Here is a 13,197-nt window from a genome sequence, read left to right on the forward strand (position 1 = left end):
TGGCGAGCTGAATGGTAACACCTCTTTTCTTCCTCTTTTTTTTTTTTTCAGAGCGAGAGCTATTATACGGCGCCCTCTCTGAGCGGAGCTTCAATGTGGTCGGGATGGTTACCATGGTAACTATCCGGAGGGTAACCTCCAGGGGTTAAACGCCCTGGGGGGCTCCGGAACAGCGAGAGTGCAGAAATCGTCACGTGACGCAACGTGAACCGCGTGACATCACAACCAAGGAGCAGCAGGTGAGCGCGCAGCGGCTGACGTGACGTCAGAGGGCGCAGCAGCTGCATTGCTACGGCAGATTCACATATATTAGTGTGGGTAGATAAAAAGAAAGAAAAATAATGTTGCCCAGCAGGAAGAAGCTGCTCTATCTCGACGTTGCACTCAACAGCGTGAAGACCATCACTGTTACCGCATCACTGTTACCGCGCGGTGCCCAAAGGGAAAGCCGATCGACCGGCGTTAGCGACAGCGACAGGAGGCGGCCTTGACAGCTGCTCCGCCTTCACTTGTGCAGCACTGCCCGCAGTTTAACAGCTCTCGCTGATTAATTCGCTAAGCAGTCAAACTTAGTCTTCTTTAGCTTTTAGTTTTTAGTTAGTTTTTTTCTAGAAATAACATGTCAGCCGTCAATGTTTGTTTGCCGCCAAGTAGCTTTCTTTAAGCTTTCGCCTGCTCCTGTTTGGGGAAAATGGGCAAAGCCGTGGGTTAAGCCAAAACACTTCAAATGACCTGCCTCCTACCGCTGCTCTTCTTTTTCCCGCTTTCCTCTTGTTTAATCTTGTTTTTTTTTATTCCCAACAGCTCCACAGCGAAAGGGAGACGTGCTCCAACTTTCAAGTGTTTATCTTGCTCTCACCTAGCCGTCCTACAAGATGCGCTTGAGATATTTCTAGCCTATCTGGCCCTGCTCGGTGGTCTCTCGGAAGGCTCGTGCTAGCAGAATGGTTCTGTTAGCAGAAATGCCTTCGCTCATGGACATGCCATAAAAAGGCGTTTAGGAGTAACGATGGTCTCGTACACCATGCACGAATATCATGCCCCCCCCCCCCCCCCCCCTTCCTCTTCGTTGTGGGACACTTTCGACTGATTTAAATTTCGCATTTGAAGCGGCTAAATACCACTGCCCACAGGAGCACTAAAATGACACAAAGCGCAACACGTCTTAAGCTTTATCGTCGGTCGTGTGGTATCGAACGAAAATGGCGTTCCCTTTATAATCGCTAACAATTTGTCGAATTCACAATTAATTCATTGCCCGCAAAATGCTTACTGCTGTAACTCGTCGTATTGCGTTCCCAGAGTAGCGTGTAAGTTATAACTTAAATGCAACGTACTCCCATTTGTAATAAATGGTTCGTTCACGTCTATACTAATCAGGTGAGGCTTTTCCACAACGTTTTCGTTGCAAGCGGTGCTATTTTTACTAGTGCAAAATGATTGGAACCACTTGACTGAAGAGCTAGTTAACGCGTGGATTTATGGTTATTTTTTCTACTTGCCATAGTAAATGAGTGCCATTTTCTGCAGCACAGTATCTTGCATTTTAGCAGTAGTGACCACATTTCATGCTTGCTAACACTGTCTGCGTTCAGGTAACATTTACCAACGGTGGCTTGCATGTCTTTGCATCGTCATCCATGGAGTGTAACGACATTAAACACATGGGGTATTAACGTTGAAAATAACAGCGTAAAAGAATTTGATGCATTAAGCCCTTACCGTCATTAGTTGTGCCAAAAAGCATATCTGTAAGAAGTCTCATTGATTTAGCGTTAAGGCAGGTAGCGGCACAAAGAGGAAAATACGACGATGACAGGGAGGAGACTAATCCTGTACAGCAGTGATGAAATCGTACTGGCGCACTGCTCAAGCTCTCGCGTAATGCTGGCTTAGCTTCGCAACAGAGGTTCACGTGTTCTTTGGCTTGTTCATTTGTTCCTCTGTTCGGTCGGTCGGTCGTTATTTTGTTCTTTCTTTTTGCCGACTCAGAAGTCACGCCATCAGTGCGGCTAAATGAATTGAGAATAGCTTTTACACTTATTTCTGTTATGAATTTAAATAGAGTTGCTATAGAGGCCGTTCATGGCAACGATAACTCCCTGTTTCAGGAAAAAAAAAAAAACAGGGTGGCTGTCGCCGGCTATGGTAAATTGGCCCAAATAGCTGTAGCCTCTCCGATGGCCTTCTTTTGTTCTGGTTTCAAGCGGCTATTCTTTTCTATAGACAGCTAAAAACTGTTGCATGGTTCTGATATTATAGCTTCAGTGGCACAGATTTTCAGTAGCCGGCGGCAATAAGTACTTCTTTGGGTATGTGGAGATGACCATTAAAAGGCCATAGACGGACATAGCTTACCGTAAAGTTTTTCCATAGACGACCAGAGGCTATATTTGTATAGGGGGTGAACGGGGTCGATTTATATAAGGCAGCCACACAGAACAAATTTGCAGCAGCATAAAAGTGATGAGACAGAAGATAACCATGAGTAAACAGGCAACTGGTTGAAGAACGTAAGTAAGTCTATGTCCCGTCAGCACTTGTATATATATATATATATATATATATATATATATATATATATATATATATATATATATATATATATATATATTAATATATATATATATATATATATATATATATATATATATATATATATATATATATATATATAAGTTTTCGGGCCAGATGGTTAGCTTTTGAACCGTATATGTGGCATTTAAGATTTCCCTGGAAGCTAGAATATATTGAGAAGTGCTACACTGTACGGCTCAAAGGCAAACTATGCGGCCTCAATGCTTTTGACCGAGGCTGTATACCCAGATATCTTAAATCTACACACATGTGAATGAACAGATATCCATTAATCTCAAGTATACTCTTTTGTATGGAAATTTCTGCGTGTCTTAGCTTCGCTGATATTGATTTGGACGATCCGTGTCCCCTTTTCCTATACGCACTGTCATTTTAAGTGAACACCCACGACGTACAGGTATTCGCAAGACCGTCATGGTTCTCTGTACGAGTCTCATGTATCAAAGGACACGACACTGTTCAGATCGATACCGAGCACTGCAGCTACTCCGGCGAAGCGTGATTGGATCGGCAGCGCAGCGCATGACTCCGCAATCCTTTCACCGGCGTGCTCGATGGCCGTTCGATCGCGCCCGGTGACCTATGGAGGCCGCTGGAATGCCGATATTACCCGCGGCGCACAGTTACGTCATCCGACTACGTGAGAAGAATCCACGCGGCTCAGATAAGGGGCTCCCTAACAAAGACTGCAGGACACCGGATCGAAATTTGTGTATGTATATGAACTCTATTACAGCCCCGTGGGCAGCAACGGTTATTAGCCTGGGGATCTAGTTTCCGAGGCAAGTACACTGGCTGCATCAGATATCAGAGGCCACCAGCTTAGTTCGTTATTTGTTTAGTTATTCATTTCTTCCTTTCTGCTCCTTTCTGCTTTGGTTATAAAGGTAAAGGTCACTGAGAATATTTGTATCTTTTCGCTGGTAAAGTTTCTGGGGCGCCTCAGCGCCATTATCATCATGAGCGCATGACACCCAATTTAAAATGATCGCATACAGGTAAAACAACGAGCGTTTTCCATCGCTTTGGTTCTGTGTCAGTCATCATAAAGCAAGATGAAAAAAGGCAACCAAAACAATAATGAAAAAGGAAAAGAGAGAAAGAAGGAAATATAATACGAAAGAAAGGAAAGTAGAAAGGAAAAAAATGCAAACAAGAGTGCACAAGGTTTTGAACGAAAAGAGGTGAAACAGAGAAAACAATGACTTCAAGAAAGAAAAGTCTGACAGGAAATCGCTTATTTCCACAGTCAGATTAGGTTTCAATGTTTGGACAGAAAAAGAAAAAAACACGGAAAAGCTGCTTTAGCGCGTCTTCACTAGCACCAAGATGGGTGAACCAGTTTTGCAGCAATACGGTCGCAGCGTTAAGAACGCTTGCAGTGGCTGCTGCAATCTTGCAAAACTCATGACGCTATATGTCCATCCATACCAAAAGAAAGAGACATCATGCGAAAGAGAAAACGAATCGAGCTATACGTTCTCAGTCCCGTGTGTACCCAGGTTTGTATTTAGTACATGCGCTCATAAAGCCCACGGCCCGCTAAAGGTGTATATATAACGGTTCGTATTCGTCATTCTTTACCAAACATGTGCCACGCGACTGTATGAGGCGAGAGGAGGCTGTGCGAGACTGTTTAGAGCGGTGTACGTTCGCACCATAGTCCACATGTACTTCCCCGTGCGCAAACCAGCTCTAAATAAACCTGCGTAGAAGAAGCCGCGTACGCAAATGAGGCGATGAGGATGATGAGAAGTCGCTAAGTGGAACAGACGCGGCAATGCGCGCGCAGAGACAAAAAAAAAAAAAAAAGAAGCACCGGCTCGCCCTGGACCCCAAGCCAAGTCGAACCGCATATGCATAGCATACGCAGCGCCGCGGCGCGGCGCGACCGCCTCTTCTGCTCCGAGCTCACTAACCCACGTTGCAAAGCGGCACTGAGCAAACCAGACTCGCTTTCTTCGTCTCCCCTCCCGTGGCATGTCCAGCCTGATATAGATACAATTTGGTCACTCGAGACAGCGAGGGAGGGAGGCCCGCTGCCGCTCGATCGGCACGTGCGAGGACCGCCGCGCGACCGCGAAACGAGGGAAAAAAATCGGGGCCATTTTTGCGCGCCTGGTTCCTCGTGCCGCCGACTCTCTGGCGTGTCGAGAGAAAGCGAACAGAACAGCAACCCTGCATACTATATATGCGCGTCGATGGCATGCGAGCCCAGAAGGGCCGCGTGTATAGTACACCAGTCGTCGTGCCGGGCAGCAGGCACGGGTGGGCGTCGGCAGCAGGCCTAGGGAGTGCGGCGGTCAGCGGCAGCCCCGCAGAAGAAGACGACGACGGGGCCCAAAATAGGGCTGTTGCCTCGGCTGCCGGGGTGGCAGCCTATACGGGGTGACGCCTCTCCTCGTGGATAACTGGGAAAGCAGGAAGGCCGGCTAATCTGGACCGATATCGGAAGGAGGGAGCAGCGGTGGCGGCGCGCGCGCTCGTTCGCTCTCGCTGCGGGAGAGCCGCGGCTGCTGCTGCTGCTGCTGCGTGCCTCGCAGGCCCGGCCGCCGCTCGAGGGGGTCGCTGACCGCCGGCGCTGCTCCTGCTGCCGTTGCTTCGGTGGGGTAGTGGTGGCGGTGGCTGGCTTTAGGACGCTGCGTCTGCTCAGGCTGCTGCGGCAGTGCACGCGCTGAACGCCTAGTGCTCCAAGGGGCCCGGATGATGCTGCTGTTCTTGCAGCGACACCTCTACAGGTGCAGACGGCAGAGTATACTATGCCGCAATTAAAGACCCACGCTCAGTGCCCACCTGTGCTTGGTTTGGACAGTGAGTGTCCATAGGATCAACAGGGGAAGCTCAAGGCGGCCTGGGCCTCCTTTCTACACGAGAGAGAAACTTTACGTGACGAAACCGCCGTGGTATCCGCCGTTCCCGACCCGTGAGTCAAGCGCTGCCGAAAGCTTTGAAGGTTCTTGAGTTCAGGTGGCAGGCGAGGCTGTTAACAACGACGAAATTACACCAAGAGAAGACCTTGACTCATTGGGCACCCAGAGTCCCTTTGTTGCAGCCGCGCGGCTGCGATGGGATAGGGCGTCAGCTTAGTTAATGGACCCGCGGCCTCTGCTTCCGTAATGAGAACCATCGACAGTGGATGACAGCAGCAGACGCGCCAGCGACAAGAAACGGCTTCGGCGCTTCTTCTTCAGTCAACCTAGCATTCCGAACTTCTCAGGGAAACGGGGTGTGTTTCGGCCGTTCTTCAGAAAAACTGCAAACTTAACGCTGTGCGTGAAAATTTCATAGCTCGCGTCGCGAAACCGTAGTGAACGGTTATCAAAAAATCCTCCCATGCTCCCCGAAGGCTCGGGTGCAATGATCTCGGCGCATATTTTGAAGCAAATAACAATGATAAGAGACACACCAAAACGAAAAGGCAGGGAGGTAACCACGCACATGACCCGCCGGCTACCTTGCACAGAAGGAATGTTCTTCGTCATGAGAATGGAAGTTGGCTGTGGCCATGAGCCCTATGTGGTTTTTCGGTCACGTCTCCGGATCCTACATGGTCGTCTGTTAAGCGACAACAAAGAAAGAACAGCACACGCTAGCTAAAGCTCTCGAAATTTCTTTGGCACACTTATCACGCTTTTTAAAATGGTGTTCGACTCAAGGGACACGTTTTTTCTCTGAAAAAAAAAAAAGCAGAAGAGCTCAGAACAACCTGTCTGTTGTCGACACCAGGAAAGTACCTCCACAAGGCTGCTTTAAATTTCTTTCAATGAAGAAATTTGCCTGGATCGAAGTTCCAGCTTTTGGCTGATCGCGAGAGATTAACAGTTAAGAAACATCACAGATTAATTTCCCTTGTTATTGCGTCGCTGAGCGGAGAGCACTGAGGTGAATGATTTTCGATGATCGACTGGCATCCACTGCCTTGGAGCATGCTTGTTCGAAGGTGCGGTTGTAAAAACAGCGACTTTTGGTTTTCGTTTTGTGCAGTTAATGCATTGCCAGTGCCGACAGGTTTCTTCTTTTTTTCGCTGTGGTTTTGCGAAAACTTTGAGAATCATCATAAAGGAAGCTAGGATAGATAAAAAGATCCTTTCTTGTTAGTGGTATCGATACCCCGCACCTCCACCAAATATTACGAGGTTAGTTCAGCAACAGGAACGATAGGCCGTACACAGAAGACACACCAGGAAACGGGTCACTCAAGCACTAGCGGCAGCGTCCTCGTCTTCGTAAACTGCCCAGCGACACAACAACGTCGTCTTCGCTTCGCGACTGTGTATCGTAACATTATTTTTCTCTACTTTCAATAGCTACTTAATCATACTCGTTTCGGACTATATTCTCTTAAGCAAGACATAAAATAGTGGTCTCTTTTCCTTAAATTCGAGTCTTCAACTTGGAAGTGAAATATATGCCAGAAACGTGCTGATTTTATCGAGCAATTATGTCTGCGTCGCAAAGAAGGCTCTGATTCGCCCCCTCTCTCCATTTTAGGCATGTAGAAAAGTACGGAAGGGGGGGAGGGGGAGGGATAAGGACGTGGGATCCCGCACCCTGCGCCAAATCAACATCACCTTTTTAATTAGTGGCGTTTGTGCAAAAGCTGCGTTAAAACAGCACAATGAGTGCTTTGCCTAAAAATTGCATTCTCTATTTTTATCCTTATTCCACAGAAGAGTGCGTTCGACTTCTGTGCAGCTTGCTTTTAGTTCTGGACGCGGGGGACACATAAGTGGAGCCCAGTTATTACGAACCTGACGGTCGCAAGGGTAGCGTTCGTTGTACCCGAGTAGTAATTGAACTTCCCTTATTACAGCTAAAATGACAAAGTTAAGCAAAGTGGCGTTTATTCCTTGACAAAACTATGTTGTGCACGTCTGTTTCCGCAAAGCGAATCCGGTCACGTTGCTTTTAAGCTCTCCCAGCTCTATCCTGTGCACCTCAACGAAACCCTTGCCGCCATAGCGATGTGCATTAGGCACGCCACGTTAGTAAAAAAAAAAAAAAGCAGTAAAGCGTTCACGGAATATACGGCTCTGACGGCAACTGGTGGCATGTCGGCCTTCTCTTGTCTCATCCGCGACAAACTTGTGCGGATCGAGCGACGTAGCTACAGTCGGATACAACTCAAGAACGAAGCGGCTTTTCCCCGTTAAAGGAACCCCTTCAAGCCAATGGCGTCGGCCGATTCTCATGACCATGCTAGCGTGACAATGCAGGGGACTAGCCCATTTCATATGCCGCCACCTGCATTGTCAAGCTAGCAGGGTCATGAGAATCGGCCGACGCCATTGGCTTGGAGGGGTTCCTTTAACGGGGAAAAGCCGCTTCGTTCTTGAGTTGTATACGACTATAGCGCCACGCAGCGCACGTGCGTGCTGTCTGCCGTCCACGCGCTGCCTGCATACTGCAGCAGGGATAGCTTCTTCGTTCGCTTTAACCGAGTGCTGCAGCCACGGTTCGTTTGACCTGAGACACAGAGCCATGCTCGAATACACAATTTGATGGTAGTACGTAATAAGCGAGCGTTCCATTAACTGCCCCAGATCGCGACTGTATGTCCGTCCGTTCCGGGATGATCTAGTGCAAAGGAATGCACGATGATATTGCCATATTTAGTTTATCTTATTAATTTTTTTTTCACACCGCAGCACGCTGTACATCATAATAGGGAGTAATGATTGCAAATGTCTATGAGACTGTGTGTAGCTTATGTGACGTAGTTACTGTTTTTCCGGAATGGAGCGTACATCATCGGTTCCTAGACGATCGAATGCTAATAAACCTACTTGATCGCCATATTAAGCTTGTCTATTTTTTACTGCACAGAATGTTGCACTCCGAAAAAGGAACTGCAAATCAAATAAATTTATCTTCCGACCCTTAGCCTTCGTTTTCATGTCTCTGATTTGCATGTATAACAACACGTGCACCATAAGTCAAAACTACTGACGCCGCCGGAGTTACAATGCTAGCTGTGTCTAGATGGTGGCTCCTGTGACACAGCTGAGACTTCTTTGCTCTGGAGATATGAGTGGGAAAGTTATTCGCATCCTCAATAGGCACGATGGGATTGATACCAAACGAGACACAACCCCCTACACGATCCTGAAGAAAAACCCAATTGCAGGCATATTTTTGACAAAGGCTGCATTTCTGTGTTATATGCGATACTCAGCAGCGCACGAAGGCGATGTGGTGCCTCAGAAGTTTGGTTCGTGTTTTCAGCCTCACACGGTGGGTCCAGTGCAGAGGCGATGGCAGCTACGGGTCCTGGCTGTTGTGCGCGGTTTCGCTATTTATGGAGGGCCTGCGAGGTCGGTGCACTGGAGCATTCCTCGCTTAGCAACGTGACTCAAAAGGCTCGTAAAAACAGCCGCCATTTCCCGTCGCATCTCTGCGCGCTTAATTAGAACCCTTTAACGCCCTGGAGCAAGCATCTTAACACCATGACGCATTTCTTTGTAGGAGCCTCTATAGGCCATTCGCCCTGAGAGATGCATACGGTGAAGCCCTGATGACACTTCAGGGCACAGGCACATTCCTCGGGCCCTTGTTAAGCTAGAAAGCAAGAGAGGAAGAAAGGTAAATAAATAAATAAATAAATAAATAAATAAATAAATAAATAAATAAATAAATAAAGGAATAAATAAAGCGAATAAATTTGTGGTCGCCGCCGCGGTGGCTCAGTGGTTATGGTGCTCGGCTGCTGACCCGAAAAACGCGAGTTCGATCCCGGTCGCGGCGGTAGAATTTCGATGGAGGCGAAATTCTAGGGGCCCGTGCACTGTGCGATGTCTGTGCAAGTTGAAGAACCCCAGGTGGTCGAAATTTCTGGAGCCCTTCGCTACGGCGTTCTTCATAGCCTGAGTCGCTTTGGGACGTTAAACCCCCATAAACCAAACGAATAAATAAAAAAGATAGAGAAATGAAAGAAAGACGCATATTGTAGCCGACAGCATGGCCATTAATAAATTTATTATAGTATTGTTACTATATGGTGTTCACAGGTGCAGCGGCAACTGAGGTCATAATGGGCCAAACAATACAATGGAGGTTAATGTTTTGATGAGCGCAATGTTGCCCATGGAGGGACCTTAATCGTATGATCGTTAAAAAAAAAAAAGACAAGTGAACTCTCAGGAAGCTTCCTGCTGTTATGACTGAAGGCATGGGCAGCCCCATAAAAACTCTACTGTGTTGTCTTTTGTAAAGATTTTTTGACGTCCTTTTTCCTCCCGCTTTATATTTAGCCTCATTATGAGAAGCAAGCTCAGAGACTGTTGTGTTCCATGCGTGCGTGAATTGCAAAATACATTCGGGAGGAGGTAGCTCACGGTGACAGCAGGAGTGTTACACAAAAACGCTTAAGTGATGAAAACTGGATGCAGGCAAAGCTGATAAATATCTGATAAGAAAAAAAAAACTGATAGGCGATCCTCGGTGGATCGTCTGAATGCGTTAGCAGTCAAAAATTGAAGTTAACACACGAAAGCTCGTTATATACGAGGTAGCACGCAAAGGTTTGTTGTATTCGAGGTAGTATACTAATACCCCTGTCTCACGGACACTGTAAAGGTACATTGAACTAATGCTCCATTACTCTAAGGACGAACGCGCGCTGCCACACGGCCGCGCCAAAGGACACCTAGCTCAAAGGAGCTTCGAAACAAGGCAGCTCGAGTTAGTCCTTTGAGGCTTCAAGGGAGCACTCTCTCCCAGCGAGTTAACAGCATAAATAAATTGGGAAAAGAAACGTTCAATTTTCATTTTATAAATTCACTTCATAAGATTAGTGGTGTTTTAAAATATAAGATCATTTGTTTTGTGGCAGTCTCACCACGCCATACTCTCGTTCCAGATATACGAGCGTCACGGTAGCCACGGTAAATATGCCGCCATGTCGGCCATGTTGTTTGTTGCTTTAACATAATACGGTTATAAAACTAATTTACCAAAAAAATGTGACATTTCTGTATTTACATGTGCAGTGAGGTTTGCAATTTTACTAACGCTTTTCGCCGATGAGGGCGCTAAAAGCTTCTTGCGAAGGTCGTTCCGCGACCGTGTAGCACGGACGAACTCCCTTGAAGTAGTGCTCCTTTGGGAGCGTAAAGGAGCATTAGTTCAAAGTGCCTTTAGAGTGCCCGTGTGACAGGGGTATAAGTATACGTATAGGTACTATACCAAGTTCGTTCGTAGCCCGATGGGCAGGTTGCCACCTGCCCACCGTGGCAGGTGCGCCTTCCACTGGCTACTGATAGATGGCGGTAACCGTTTCCGCTTGCACTGACCCATCTCGCACTAACGCATTAGTAATATAAGTATGCATTAGGTCACAGCGTTGTACTAGACGTAGCTAAGAAATGGGTTCAGACGCAACGCATGCAAGCGCGAGAAAAAGGGAGAAATATGCAGATTTCTTTTTGCGCGTAAAAAGAAGCAAAAACAAATACCACGAAATGCCGCAATGCGTTCTGTCTAGAAGAGGAGGTTGTTGACTTGTCCAAATAGTGCTAACTTTATATGAAGTTAATATTGCGGATTGCTTCTGGGAATCGGTTAATTGTACTCGCTGGGAGCATGAGTGACGAGTGCCTATTTTGTATTGTGCGTATCGAAAGGGATAGTACAGATATGTTCGTGCATCAATATTTACCTGAGTTCTTTATCAAATTTCCCATATTGTCATTTTTATGCTCTCTTATTGGCAATCAGTTTGTGGTACAGCAACTTACTTTCATCGTGACTGTCAAGTGAAGTAAAAGATGACAGTTTAAAAATACCGAAATGCATTTGGTGAAAATGAAACCGGTAGCATTGAATACAAATTCTCGTTATATTTGGGGCCTCCCTAATCTAATGAAAGGCCTCTTTTGCAGCGTTCGGTTTTGGACATCAAGTCACATGTACAAAGTTACATAACACGCATATAATATAAAGGCTCTACGTCAAGTTTTACAACTATACAGACTAGCTGTAACATCTTTGCGATGATTAACTGAAAGTATCGCTAGCACAGATGGCTGTGAATGACAAAACTGTGAGTAGCGTGGCTCCCGTCCAGTTCATTGAATGCCGGAAGCGCAAACTAATCTCGCGACTTGTAAAGCAGTGTGTAAAGCAGCAGCGACCCAATCCACCGCTCATCAAACCACGCCTCGGCACAGCAGCTCTCTATCTGGCTAAGCCCGCGGAGCCCAACCGCGGAGCGTCGAGGGAACACCCGGGTTCTGCTTCGACCGGTGGCCGCCGTCTCGCGACTGTCTGGCGAGCTCTGTGATGGACATCCCAGCACACAAGCGGCACAGCAGCGCAGCCGGCTATGGCAGCGGCGGCAGCAGCAGCCGCCTGCGCCGGTCGCTCCTCCCTCGCGGCGCGCCGGCGCGCTGCGTTGGACTCGGCCCAACCCGTTTCCGGCGCGCGCGCGCGCTGCCGCCTCCAGCGCCGCCAGCCGCCCTGCGTCGCAAATAACTCAGTCACTGTGTCGACAGCGACTGCGAGCGGCCGTCGCGAGCGACGCACCGGCGACTTGCTGCACGCTGCTAGGCTCTGAGAGACGCCGCCGCTCAAAGCCGGACCTCGGGGCTGCCGGACGCCGTGCACCCGATGGTGCTCACCTGCTGAAGGAGCACCTGCGCTAGCCCCTCCACCGGCACCCCCGGGCACCTGCCAGCTCCTCTAGCGCCGTGCCGGGCCTCCCCCCGCCGCTCCTTTTGAAGCTACCCCACCGGCGTGCTACTGCTCCCTCCCTGGTTCTTTTCATTTTTCTGCTGCCCCGTTCGCGTTTTGTGCTCGCCGCGTTTTGTGTGTGAATGCCACCGGGCGGTCTTCTGTTGCTGCGTGAGTGCCGTTGCCGCCGTTGTTGCTGTTTTGCACTTGTGTTGAGCTGCTGAGGAAGAGGAGAGCGGAGGAGCACCAGCGCTGATGCATCGTCCCGTGAGCCGGGCGGCCGTGCCGGCGAACCGCGGTTCGGCCTGACTACCACCGCTGCTGATTCTGCTGCGATCGCCGTAGTAGTGTGTGTTTGTCGTTCACTGCGTGTGGTGCGTTGGCGTTCGCCGCTCGGACGCCTGGCCCGGTCGTTTTGCGGCGAGATCGGACGAAACCGGCTGAGCCATGATCATCTCCAAGGATCTGTTCATTTTGGGCGACGAGTACCTGACCATGCCCAGGCAGGACAAGTACACCGTCTGCTCGAACAGGAGGTCAGTGCCACTACCGTTCATTTTTTTAGACCTCTCGTCATTGTCAGTGTTCGTGTGCACCCGCGAACATGTGGAGCCCGCCTGGCTGTTACCTGTGGCTTACTTTCTTTCAGCTGGTTCTCCGCGATCGTATTCCTTCAGATAGGCGTGTTTCGGCGCAAACAAAGGTGTCGCGCGCACGTGGGTCTGTGGGTTCTGTTTTGACGTTTCTCGGTTGTACGCGCCCCGACGCTGTCAGTCTTTCGCCCACGCAAGATTCTGTTCTTTTTCTTTTTACTTGTTTCGCGCGAAAGTTTGCTTGTCGAGAAAGTCCGGGCGTGTGTAAGAGTTCGTTGTCACTTTGGAATGCCCTGGACACTGGCGAAATTTACTGTCACTTTCATCGCTTTCTCCG

The 13,197-nt window shown here is 48.5% G+C and overlaps 1 protein-coding gene across 2 annotated transcripts in view; it reads left to right on the forward strand.

Moving 5' to 3' along the window:
• The first annotated feature begins 51 nt into the window (after positions 1-51).
• Positions 52-13,197, forward strand: part of E23 (ABC transporter G family member E23) — a 213,265-nt gene continuing 200,119 nt past the window's right edge. Inside the window, exon 1 of one of the 2 annotated variants that reach the window (XM_077654247.1) lies at positions 52-239. Coding sequence is in view for 1 of the 2 variants with exons in the window: in XM_077654244.1 (XP_077510370.1) it covers positions 12,715-12,803 (89 nt within the window). In the remaining variant the exon portion in view is untranslated. Of the gene's footprint in view, positions 240-12,072; positions 12,804-13,197 lie in introns of those variants that run through there. The other variant, XM_077654244.1, reaches the window with a different exon arrangement.

The sequence above is a fragment of the Amblyomma americanum genome, chromosome 2, assembly GCF_052857255.1.
Source record: "Amblyomma americanum isolate KBUSLIRL-KWMA chromosome 2, ASM5285725v1, whole genome shotgun sequence".
NCBI classification, from domain to species: Eukaryota; Metazoa; Arthropoda; class Arachnida; order Ixodida; family Ixodidae; genus Amblyomma; species Amblyomma americanum.